This window comes from Pezoporus occidentalis, unplaced genomic scaffold, assembly GCF_034315485.1.
Source record: "Pezoporus occidentalis ecotype Australia unplaced genomic scaffold, CSIRO_AGI_Poc_V1 ctg39, whole genome shotgun sequence".
Classification (NCBI taxonomy): Eukaryota; Metazoa; Chordata; class Aves; order Psittaciformes; family Psittacidae; genus Pezoporus; species Pezoporus occidentalis.
This window is the reverse complement of record NW_026915713.1, coordinates 1,702,217-1,714,563: the sequence shown is the minus strand read 5'-3', so window position 1 is coordinate 1,714,563 and position 12,347 is coordinate 1,702,217. Positions and strand designations below refer to the sequence as shown.

General features: G+C 45.1%; 1 protein-coding gene and 1 long non-coding RNA gene across 5 annotated transcripts in view; both read left to right on the top strand.

Moving 5' to 3' along the window:
- The window catches only part of LOC134170704 (tRNA (guanine(10)-N2)-methyltransferase homolog), a 45,238-nt gene that overhangs the window by 12,165 nt on the left and 20,726 nt on the right, over positions 1 to 12,347 (top strand). The window contains exons 1-4 of one of the 4 annotated variants that reach the window (XM_062632368.1): positions 5,926 to 6,081; positions 9,156 to 9,221; positions 9,949 to 10,022; positions 12,232 to 12,313. In XM_062632368.1, the coding sequence (XP_062488352.1) occupies positions 6,007 to 6,081; positions 9,156 to 9,221; positions 9,949 to 10,022; positions 12,232 to 12,313 (297 nt within the window). In that variant the 5' untranslated portion in view covers positions 5,926 to 6,006. Of the gene's footprint in view, positions 1 to 5,925; positions 6,082 to 7,830; positions 8,136 to 9,155; positions 9,222 to 9,948; positions 10,030 to 12,231; positions 12,314 to 12,347 lie in introns of those variants that run through there. The other 3 variants (XM_062632369.1, XM_062632371.1, XM_062632370.1) reach the window with 3 other exon arrangements.
- On the top strand, positions 1,335 to 5,387 carry LOC134170705 (uncharacterized). Its single transcript, XR_009967340.1, has 2 exons — positions 1,335 to 1,906; positions 4,589 to 5,387. It is a non-coding gene; the product is annotated as an uncharacterized LOC134170705 (long non-coding RNA).

Sequence of the window (12,347 nt, the reverse complement as noted above, 5' to 3'; positions counted from 1 at the left end):
CAGTTCCTTACCCACGTGTGACTGAGCATCTTTCCCTCTCTGCTCTGTCTGAGACCCTTCAGGGGGTCTCCCGTAGGTAGGATCTCCTCTGTGAGTATGCACAGGTTTAGATGCAAGCCTGTTCTCACTGCTGAATGGGTTCTTTCTCTGATACTCAATGTGATCCTCTGCCCAGGTCTGCCAACTTTTCCTCAAGTCACCCACCACACTGGTAGCTTTAGCACTCTGCCCTTTATCTTCTTCCATTTCTTGAAAATGTTTTATGGCACTCAAGCAGGAAAAAAATCAATGGCTGGTTGTAACTGTGGTTCCTGGGTACGCTGTCAGCTGTGAAGCAAAAACAACAGATCAGCCTGATAATTTTTGGAAGAGTTTTGCCGAAGTGAGAGGCAAGGCTGCTGAAAAACTTGTTAAACATCTGAAGATTTTATTAAGTCCACCCATAATTTTACAGCAGTGAAGAAAGTAGAAGTGATTCAGCTGAAATTCAGAGTAATTTTGTAATACAGGGCAGTAAGTTACAGGTTATAGGGTGTACCACCAGTCCCACACCCCCATGCAACATGAACATAGTGCAGTACTTACTCTTCATGCAACGATGCCTTTTAAAGAACTTTATCCTTACCCCCGGCAGCCCTGTAGACTTCTAAAACAACCTGACACTGTGCTGGCTGACCTGTTCAGCACAGGCTTATTGACAGGCAAGAGAGCAAACCATTCTGCAAGAGGCACCAACCCATAGGCAGGACTGGGCAGCCTTTCTCCTGCCTGCACACTGATTAAAGGTGGACAAACCCACACTGTGCTGATGAGGTTCCCACACACGACAGAAATTATTATCTGCAGAAAATAATATCTGGAGCTGTAACGCCAATATATGATGGGACCAGGAAGATTTTCCTCATCAGACACTGAAGAGAGAAGTAAAAATCCAGTTAGTTAGCTTAGCACCGTCTGCAATGCCCTATGTAGTGAAGAAAACCAAATCAGAACAGATAGTTCTCCCTTAAAAGGCTGTGCTGCACAGCCATGTCTGACTACTAAAACCTACAGGCAGGCTGCTAGCAAGGGAGCTGCTGCGCATGGGATTATGAGTACTTCAACTATCTGTACAGTATGTAATTATTCCCATGAATTAGGGACAGACTTTCATATGTACCTATAGAGATCCAAATGTGTTATAACTATGTATTTGATGGATCGTATCCTTCACCTGTTGGAATAGACACATTGGAGTTTCCCTACAGCATATTAGTAGAGCTGCTAATTTTCTTACAGATATTCAGAAATAAAATAGAGGAGTAGTGGCGGCTTTTCTATGGGGAAATAGAAATACAGTTTCTGAACAATTTAATAACTGAATTATAGATCAGGTATGTCTATTTTAAAAGCATTGTGGGTTTTTTTGGTAAGGTTTCTTATTTGCCTATATACATATGTAGCTGCTGTTGCATATGAACCCCATGAACAGCTACAGAGATCTCCCAGAGTTCCCTAGCAGAACATGCAAGTTTCAGTCAAACAACACTCATGTTGCCTTTGAGTCTAGAGAAGTACATGGGGTGAGCTGGAGATGGCAACACAATGGCTGCGAAAGACAACAAAGAACAACAAGCAGCAGCACACATGAAGTAACAGCTTTTTATAGTCCTCCCCTTTTAAATTGAAACTCATGGCTGCCATATGATCCTGTTATATTTTTTGTGAGAGGAGGGTGGTTAATTCTAGCTTCCTGGATAAATCTGAATTTGAGTAATTACATTTTGCATCCTTAAAATTCCCTTGAAGGCTAAAAAGAGTAATTTTTTTCTTCCTTTCCCTCCCTAAAACAGCTATGTAATGTTGTCAACATGACTCCCCAAACCCACACTAACAAACTACATGATTCTCCTCAGTGGCAGTACAAGTCTATGTTAAGTTTATGTCGTGGTTTAAACCCAGTCAGGTAACTCGTTCGCTCACTTCCCCCCCTTTCTTGCCCTCCCCCTGCTCCCGGAAGGACAGAGAGGAGAATCAAAAAGAATGCAACTCCCACGAGTTGAGATAAGAACAGTTTAGTAACTAAGGTATAACACAAATCACTACTGCTACCACCAATGATAATGATAAAGGAAATAACAAGGGAAGAGAATACAACACCTCAGCACCAGCCGACTGATAACTCGCCCCCCTTTGCCTGACCAAGCACCGACCGATACCTCCTCCAACCCTGCAGTCTCCCAGTCCTTCCGGCTAACTCCCAGTTACATCCTGGGCATGACGTGCTGTGGTATGGAATACCTCTTTGGTCAGTTTGGGTCAGGTGTCCTGTCTCTCCTTCCTCCTGGCTTCCCCTCCTCCCTGGCAGAGCATGAGGCTCACAAAGTCCTTGACTAAACCAAAACATCATTGTTATCAGCTCTGTTCCCAGGCCGAAAGTCAAAACACTGCACTGCACCAGCTACCAAGAAGGAGAAAAATGACTGCTACTGCTGAACCCAGGACATTATCCACCCCTTATTCCATACCATTCACGTCATGCTCAGATCCCACATTTTCAATATACCGTCACTCTTATCTCGGTGCACTCTTATCTTAGTGCATGGACCAGTCCCTATAAAGCTGCTGTGTCCATCTGGTCCATGTCAGGCTCCATCTCTTGTAACAGTCTTCCAGAGCAGGAGAGACTGTGTGCAGTGTTCACACTCGTGAATAACCTGGGCAATAGTGTCCATTGCTAAGTCCACCCCTTGATCATGAGTCCATCTCTTTTGCATCTCTGCTCTGATGGCCTGAAGTGCCATGGGCCCACCAGGCTCAAAATAATTCACTGTCCCCTTCAGCAGTTTCTGCAGCTTGTTGCTGGGGACTCCATACAGCTGCCTTCCATCTCCGATGCTTCCAAAGCACTGGAGGGGCCCAGTGGACTAGATACTTGCCCATACTGTCCCACACACCCTGCCACTCCTGGCTGTCCAGCCTTGGGGAAAACCTCTTGGTCCCCCTGTATTGTCGTCTAACCCCAGACAAGACCCAAACCCGACTCTGCTTAACTTTTGAGATCAGACAAAATGGTGGTGGGTAGAACACTGCCTGTGTGTGTGCCAGCATGCTGATCCCCATCACAATCAGCAGGCAGGTCCCAAGGATACCCAAAGGCCATTCAAAACCTTCAGAACTCTCACACAATGCTGCTGTACTTGTCACTGGGGCTGGTGCAGCTGCTGTGCTTGCCGGCTCTCCCACCGCCAGCTTCTCTTTTCCTGAGTCCAGCTCTTCCTCCTCTGCCTTGCTGGGAAATGCTGCGTGGTCTCCTGCATCCTCCTGGGGCTCGGCGGGCGGCTTCCGGGGAATGCTCTCGGCCGTCGCGGGGCTGGGCTCGGCCGCGGGGCTCGGCTCCTCCGCCGCCTTCTCCCGCTGCTGGGCAGCCGCCTCCTTCCTCTCCTCGACCGCCCCGACCTCCTCCACCGGCAGCCGTCCCCTCGCGGCCTCCGGCCCCGCTCCCGCCGCCGCTGGGTGCCCGGGGCCGCTCTCCCGGGCCGCTTCGGCTGCCGCCGGCTCCCGGGGCCGCTCCCCCTCGGCTCCCCGCAGCCTCACGAAGATGGAGAGTAGGGTGAGGGCCAGGACGGTGAAGAGCAGCCGGACGGCCAGGTACAAGTCCACGGCCACGTCCGTCCCGCCCTGCTGCTGGAGCCCGCCCGTATTACAAGCCATTGCCATAAAGCACAGTGAGACAAGAACCTTAGCCCAAGCCCCACACTTGATAAACACTAACACAGCAAATACCGGCTCTACGTAAGTTACAACATTCTGAAACTGTGAGATCAACAAGAACAACTCTGAGAGCCAATAAATCAGCATTGTGACGAGTGACTATTAATCCGGTCAGATCTGTCGTTATCTCAACCCCTCGTGCCCCACCTTGGGCGCCAAAAGGAACTGTCGTGGTTTAAACCCAGTCAGGTAACTCGTTCGCTCACTTCCCCCCCTTTCTTGCCCTCCCCCTGCTCCCGGAGAGACAGAGAGGAGAATCGAAAAGAATGCAACTCCCACGAGTTGAGATAAGAACAGTTTAGTAACTAAGGTATAACACAAATCACTACTGCTACCACCAATGATAATAATGATAAAGGAAATAACAAGGGAAGAGAGTACAACACCTCAGCACCAGCCGACCGATAACTCGCCCCCCTCCGCCTGACCAAGCACCGACCGATACCTCCTCCAACCCCGCAGTCTCCCAGCCCTTCAGGCTAACTCCCAGTTACATCCTGGGCATGACGTGCTGTGGTATGGAATACCTCTTTGGTCAGTTTGGGTCAGGTGTCCTGTCTCTGCTTCCTCCTGGCTTCCCCTCCTCCCTGGCAGAGCATGAGGCTCACAAAGTCCTTGGCCAAACCAAAACATCGCTATCAGCTCTGTTCCCAGGCCGAAAGTCAAAACACTGCACTGCACCAGCTACCAAGAAGGAGAAAAATGACTGCTACTGCTGAACCCAGGACAGTTTACAAACACAGCATCTAAAAAGCACTTTGTTTTTATGTCAGAATCAAATACTCTTCAAGTCTTACTTATTAACATACATATACTTTCAAATTGTCCTGAGCAGCACATAAAGACTGCCGGTGATTTTGCATGGATCCTCAAGACAAAACCAGGAAAAAACAGGACTTCACTTAAATTCTCTGGAAAACAGTATCACTGGAAAACAGGCATTCACCTTCTGAGAGCAGACAGCAGTGTTCTCTAGATAAAGTAAGCAAGTCTCAAAGAGATTCAGCTTAACCAGTACCAAATACTCCCTTATAAGGGGTTTCTAAAATGGGAGATATACAGCTAAGACATTTAAAGGGAGACAGATTGGAAAAATAAAAGCAGACTTCTTCCACTACATGCCTTTCAGCAATCTCAAGGTTTTGGAAGCAACCTCAGACACATGGGGTTTGTCAGCAGTTCAGTGTTTATTGCTGGGTCTCCACACTCAGCTGCTGAGGTGAACAATTCTGATCCATATCTACCTCTTTCTCGTCTAGGGAAGTTCACATTTAGATTGTTTTCTTGTCAATGGTCACAGCTAAAGCTTCACAGCAAGCCTGAGTTTTGATTACTGCAGGAAAACAGAACAGGAGAAGCTGCAAAATGAGATTATGGAGGGCCACAGAGAACACTGCCCATGCAGGGCTCACAGGTCATGAGCAAAATCTTAGCCATAGGAAAAAAAAAAGGCTGTCTAAAAATCAGCACAGAAAATACAGAACATGAATTCAGCACTGAGCTGGCCTCGTCCTAATAAAAAGCTTAGCGAAATCTGGATAAGCCAAACTTTTCAGCTCAGCGTAACACGGAGAGCAGTATGGGATTATAGCTAGCAAGTCCAAATGTTACTAAAACAATAGATGCAATATAAAGACCTGTTTGGTTATTTTGAGCCCCTGTTGGACAGTCACATCTCTCTCTGCCCCTTTACCGGGAATCTGTCTCTATCTGCTCTTACCCCCACGCCGCCGAAGCTGACCTCCCTCCCCTGGAAAAACGGACGTGTCCCCTCTGGCGCCTGTTAATTCTTGGTGTTATTAACGACCTGCTCTACCGAGGGAGGGCTCTGCCCGGGGCAGGCGAGGCCGCAGTTGCGCGGACAAGGGTGCGCGGCCCGAAACGGCAGCCTTCCCCGTGACTAGTACACATGTATTTATTTGCTTCTTTATATACCGGTACCGCTGCACTGACAGGTGACGTAAGTTAAAAAAAGAGTGAGAAGGAGGTGAAATAAGCAGTTATTAATTAAGACCGAGAGCCGTACTTTATCCTGTCCCCGCGCCGCGGCTATTGCCTCCGCACCCGGCGGAACCGCACAGCGGAGTCTATTGGTCCCATACCCCTTACCGGTAGCTGTGGTGGGGTTGGTAACATCACCTTCCCCCAGAGGCGGGCAGGCTCCTCCCGTCGCTCCCGCCTCTCCGGCTCCCGCCGCGGCGCTGGGCCCGCCCGGCTGCGCATGCGGCGTGGGGAGGCGGGGAATGGCTGGACATGGCGGTGCAGGCGGTATCGCTCCGGCGGTACTTGCTGCTGCTGGCGCAGGAGCACCTCGAGTTCCGCCTGCCGGTGAGCACTTCGGTGGGTCGGGGCTGGTGACTGGGCCCGGGCCCGGGCGAGTCGGCCTGTTGTGGTGGGGGACGAGTGAGCCTTTGCCCTCGGGAGCAGCTCCGGGCGTGCCCGGGAAGTGGCCGGTCCCGGTGGAGCCTCGCCTCGCCTCCTGCCAGAGCCGCCTGGCTTGGGAGCGCGTGCGGCTGCCGGGCGAAGGGCGCCAGGGGCCCTTCGCTCTCCGCGTCCTGTGTCAGGTGGTCCTGGGCGCGGGGCTACCCCTTCGGCCTTAGCGGGAGGTGGCTTCCTCCTCCTGGTTCAGCCTCCACGGAGTGCCTCTTCATGGTCCCTTTAAGGCAGGACTTTCCTTGCCGCTTTTAAAAGCCTTTGGAGCTAGGAGAGGTTGCCAGCAAAGTACCAGGGGCTTCGGATCAGAAATGGGAACTGGTAGGGAAATCTTTGTTTACAGAAGTGTTTTTAAAGTCTTGTGGTGACTATTTTTGTTTTTAAACTATGTATCTGCTGTCACTGGCATAGTGTGGGTACATAAATGGTTGGTGCTGCCCTGGCAACAGGTAAGATCCTCTCTGACCCAGTCACTGATGGAGCTGTGTGGGGCAGGAGGGGCCAGATGTCTTTATTGGGGTGCAGCTAGGATGGGGCTTCCCTGAAATGTCTGCCTCGCAGGCCGGGAGCTGATGGAGGTCTCCAGTGCCTTGGCTGGAGTCCTGGTCACAAGCCACCCTCCTCAGAGTCTTACTGACGGCACCGAAGGCTGCTCGCTTCTGGCTTTCGATCCTGAGTATTGGTTTCCGTGTGGTCAGAAGGGTTTGTGCCACTCTGGCTGACACAGGACCAGTGAGCAGACCCTGTGTGGTAGGATAGCGCAGAGGGTGCGGAAGCCAGCAGGTCCTGCTGCCTCGAGTTCTGCAGTCTGCTTGCCATGGACATGTTTATGCCTCTTGGCTGCAAATTTTGTGGTGCAGAGTTTGTTTGCCGTCACCAAATTGGTTTCATCTTACTGAGCGGTATTCGCAGAAATCACGTAAAACAAAAAAAAAGTAACATCTGAAGCTCCCTACTATTCTTTGTGAGGTCCCAATGTTTTTTTCTGCACCCTTGGTGAATGTCTGGTTTAACATAACACTCAATTTATGGGTTTATAAGAAAGTCCTCTGATTTGGAAATTTAGCTTATGATTTGTTTTTTTTTCCCAGGATGACTTAGTGTTACTACACTAAGAAAATTTTGTTACACTAAGAAAATTTTGGTACCCTAAGCGCTCCACTGGGCACCGTCTTGAAGAGCTAGTAACAAGATATCCAGGGTAGTGTGCTGTTGTTTAAAGTAGTGCTGAAATGCAGAGTTATTTTGTTAGAATTGGTGGGTCATCCTTACACGTTTTTAAATGCTTAATGTGTGTGGCATAATTTGTTTTCATTATTTTTCATGCTTTTGTGCATACTTTTTTTTTGCTGTCTGCTTTGTGGGACTGGAACACGAATTTGTTTATGATCAAACCAATTTTTCTTTAGGCAAAGTCTTTAAGTAAAGAAAAGATGATCCATATGTTTTGTGTTTTTTGTTTTGTTTTGTTTTGTTTTTTTTTGTTTTGTTTTGTTTTTTTTTCCCATGAAGGTTATAGTTCTATTTGGTTGTTCCAGGAGCTCCATTTCCCTTTTCTTGTACTCTGGTGACTGCTCAGCCACACCTTTGGCTTTGTAATGAGCAGCATTAGGGACCTGATTTGTCTGAAACATAATGAAACAAGCAAGGACAGACTTTCTTAGCAAGATCCAGCTGCCTGATCTCCAGCTGTAGCACACCTGCATATGGGATACAAGAGGCCTGCTTTTCTTCTGGTGATGGTGCTGGATCACAACAGCACAAGGTGGTGGTTGAAGCCAACATTTGTGGTTAAGTGTCTGTAGGATGAAGTTCCATGTTTCTTATTTCTTAGTCGTTAGGTAACTGTGCTCCATAGTCAGGGATTTCTCTTTGGTTGGGTCAGATACTGAGGGCTGACATCGGGCATCCTGATTCCTTTTCCAGCACACAGTGTCTGTGATGGACAGGTGGGTGCATGTCAGATGTTCACTTACCAGCATTTTCTGGCAGATCTGTTCCGGTGCTTCACTGTCCTTACTTTTGTAAGGATCTTCCCAACCTCTCATCCGCAGCACTGCTGTCATCCGAAGCCAGTGCTCTCATCTCCTCTTAGTAAATGTCAAAAATATTACCTTCTTTTATCAGCAACCTTTATGTGTGTAGTGGTCATGTTTGCATTTCTTTCCAAGCCTTTTCTCACAGGTCATGATTTTTATGCTTCTCTTTCTTGTTACTTTGCTGTAGATAATATTACTAGTAGTGTGTGGAGATGCCGGTGATACTGTATGTAAAATCTCAGGTGCTTTTTCTATCCCAGTACCATACAACGAAATAGCTGTGCATAAACTTCTATTCTCTTAGAGCAGACCTTCCAGTGTTTTCTTATGTCCTTTCTATGCAAATGGAAACAAATAAGGCAATGTCAGTTTCATTTGCAAATTTACAAATGCTCAATTTCATTTACTTTGGAAAATTAATGACTTAATTTACTTGGGGAAAGACACCTATGGAAGAAAACTGTTGAGATACCCATAAAGCCAAGAAGTAACAGAAAAGGAATTGATGCTCAGTGCTGGGCCTGGCCCTGGGTCAGTGTTACTGGTGAGACATGGCTTTTACATGAAAGTCTAAAAAATATTTGAAGAATAGAATAATTTTGTAAGAGAAATGTTGTGAGAGACTGTTTTTCCAGGAGAGTCTAATTTTTTTTCAGTTCATGAACAGTACATAAGAGCTGAATTTAATTGTAAATCTCTGCTCTGTCCACACATCTATGTTGAGTGTTTCACTGTCAGTTCCCACAGTTAGTTGGTAATAAAAACTGTTCATTCTTCTGTTGCTGTCTCTAATGTTTTGCTTGTAATTCCTATGGAGGTCACCATCTGCATTAGAATTTATGGCATGCTGATTTTTTTTTTTTTTCCCTTTCCTTTCTTTGAAACATTAATTAATGCTTCTAAAAACTGACCTTTATATTTTCACTTTAGGAAATAAAATCTTTGCTCTCACTTCACGGTGGACAGTTCAGCGGTGAGCAGGAAATTCGTGTAAATGTAAGTGAGAACTTAATATTTTACTTGAGTGCAGGTATGGTTTTCAAGTATGATTTTTGTAGTATTTTTATTAAATGCGGGTAGCTGAATAAATTTGGAATTTTCTGAGGGAAATAAGGAATCTTCCAAAACCAGTCAATTCTAAAATTCAGTAAAGACTCGGGACTGAGTAAAAGATGCATGACATGCACCTCAGAATGGCTTAAATTCACGGTGTGAAAGGAGGCAGTGCCACCTGCTGGGAGGCTCTCCTGCCTTCTCGGAATATCCGAGCCACGAAATCAGTCAGCAGTGGCTTGAATTTAGTGTTTTGACTAAGTCAGTGATGCAGCGTATCTGGAAGAGTGAAGCTAGGAAGCGCTATGATTGTGGTCTTGGTGCTTACTCAGAGAACATTACTAAGTTTTACTTACTGCTTGTGCATAATGAGGTATTTTGAGTCTTTAGAGGATGAATAATCTAGAGAAGCATAAATAATAGTATTTTACCAAGTCAAAGATGCAGTGGGAAAATGGAATACCTACTAATTTCTCAGACACTGAAGCCAAGTATACATGTTTGTCTCGAATTAAAAGTTTTATGTTCTCTGCACAGTTCACCTGTTTATCTATTCTTAAAATCTTCAGCATGCATGTTCTGTTTTTATAGAACAGAATCGTGTAGTTTTGTAACTCATGTGACATCCTCCAGCTCGGTATTTGCCTCAGTTATCGTCTCTTTATTTCAGTCTCCATTTTGGATTCTCAGTATTCCTTCAGAAGAGATGGCAAGGGGACTGATGAAACGGACAGTATGTGCAAAGTAAGAGGTGAAAAATCTTGTAAATGGTAATGTAGGTGGTGGAAAATTGTTCATATATATATGTATATAAAATTAGTACTAATTTTGTATAGAGTCTTAAGCAGTCTCTGATTACTTCTAGAATTGAGAAGGCATTACTGGAGCCTATGGGACTGAATGTGTAGCATGCCCATTCTCTACTTAGTGTACAATCAGTGCAGGATCTTGAAAGGGTGTCCTTCAATTCAGAGCCAGTACTTGACCTGTAGTGTCACAGTGTTTTAGTTGCCTTGAGTACTGTTTAGTTACTGGCTTGTTTTAAAATATGTCTGGAATCAAAAGTTAAAACTAGTGATATGTAAAAAAAATGAAAATCCTGTTTGGAAGGGAAAGGTTGTGGACCTTCCTAGTGCTGGTAGGGCTCAGAGCCCCTCAGCCCAGACTGCTGCAGCAGAGGTCTTTCTAGAAAATTCAAGACCACAGGAATATGCCACAGTGTGATTGCTCCAGCTGCTTTTGGTCCTTTTTAGAGGTGTCTGAATAACATGCTTTCTGTTGAGGCTTGAGGGATACCTCAGAGATATGGTTCAGAATGAGAAGCAACATGACTGTGGTATGGCTCTGTGACCATACTAAGTCTGTGCTGTCTTGTTCAGAGTTAGTTTGGGTGCCTCTGTGCAGTGTCACGTAGTCCCTGTTGAGTGTTGTTTGTGTCAGGTGTTCAGTTCTACCTACAGTGACGTGGGCTGTCCACTCTTGCCTAAAGAAACCCCATGTATACAAAATTGTCTTTATGGCATTATATTTACAATGGAGAAAAGCTGTAGTGTACTTCAAAAAGCAGCCATAGATGTCTAAAGAAGTTTGCAGATGCTGCATATGCCATGCTCTCTCAGCTAATGTATGCTTATCTGATGTAGAAAGCGTAACAGGTCCAGATTTTTCTTACTGACCTATTACTGGCTGTGGGGAGATATGTTCATTTTAGAGTAAGATTGCTGAAGCATCTCCATTTCATCGCTAATAAAAATTAGAAGTTCTGAAACATACATTTATCTAAGCAAAATCTTCCCAACATTTTGTGTTGTTTTTTTTCCTCCCCTTGGCTACACATGTAAATGTAGAAGTAAGAAGCAGGCCTGATAAAAGAGTTTCTCCAAAAGTTGAATAAAATTAAAAGATTCAGTTCTCTGATAGCCTATGCTGTCAGCATTTTCATTGCTTTGTCTATAAATATAGCTTAAATTCTCACAGTGGATGAATCAGATGCTTTCATTAAAAAAATAGACACTGCAAAAAAGTACTCTCTTTTTCAGGGTAGGGTGCAGGTTAGAAATATAGCCTTAATTTATTCAGGAAAGGATTACTTTAACAAAATTGTCACTGGGCTTTGATATCTGTTGTTGTCACTTAGTAAAATGTAGTTCTGTTTTTGTTTGAGTGAGCTAAATCTTTGAAAATTCTTTGAAAAGGTGCTCCATAGCATTCTAGTCCTTAAAGACTGTGTTTATAGTGTGTTGCAAATGCGCATATGAGTGTCTAACAACAAATGTCATGACATTAGGATTCCTGCACTAAAAGGTGTTTTTTTTTTCTTTGATACGGAAAGGCCACTTGGTTGGGATATTTGAATGCTGGGGGAGAGGTCTGTGATGTAGTGTTAGCCTTCATTACAGTAGCATCAGTTCTCTTATCTTCAAGGCAATACTTAAAGCTGACATTAAGAAAACGGACAAAATAAGATGACAATATTTCAGCATCTCAAAATGTCAAACATCATAACCACATCTTGAAATGGGACAGAACCTCTGAGATGTGAAACTGTGTCTTGCATATAATGACTATTTGTGTTACTCCAGGGAAGCGTAACACTGCTCTTGACCTTTTTCAGCCTTTGCTTACCTCATCAAATTGGTAGGTGCGAATGGATTTTGTCTCATTTGCTGATATCACTGTGTGCTAGAAAAAGGTCTGGTGATAGCCAAGGGTACTAAGACTGAAATTTACGTTTTAGTACATGTTACCAAACAAAAAAGCATAGTTGAAATACCACCTTGGGAATAAAATTGTGTCCTGTTAAAAATAAAACCTAAGCATGTGCTAAGAGTGAATTTCAGCAATCCATGAAGCAAAGCCTAAGTACATTGTCCAAGAAGATTAAAAGGAAGAAGTAACTGTAAGGTATTTCTGTCCCTCCACATTACTGCACTCTTAAACTTTGTAATTTCAGATCTATATTTGAACTGTGGGGTCATGGAAGATCTGCAGGAGAGCTTTATGCATCTTTGAAGAACTATCCAGTGGACAAGATGGTATGCTTATAAAGCATGTGGATAAAATGGTTCC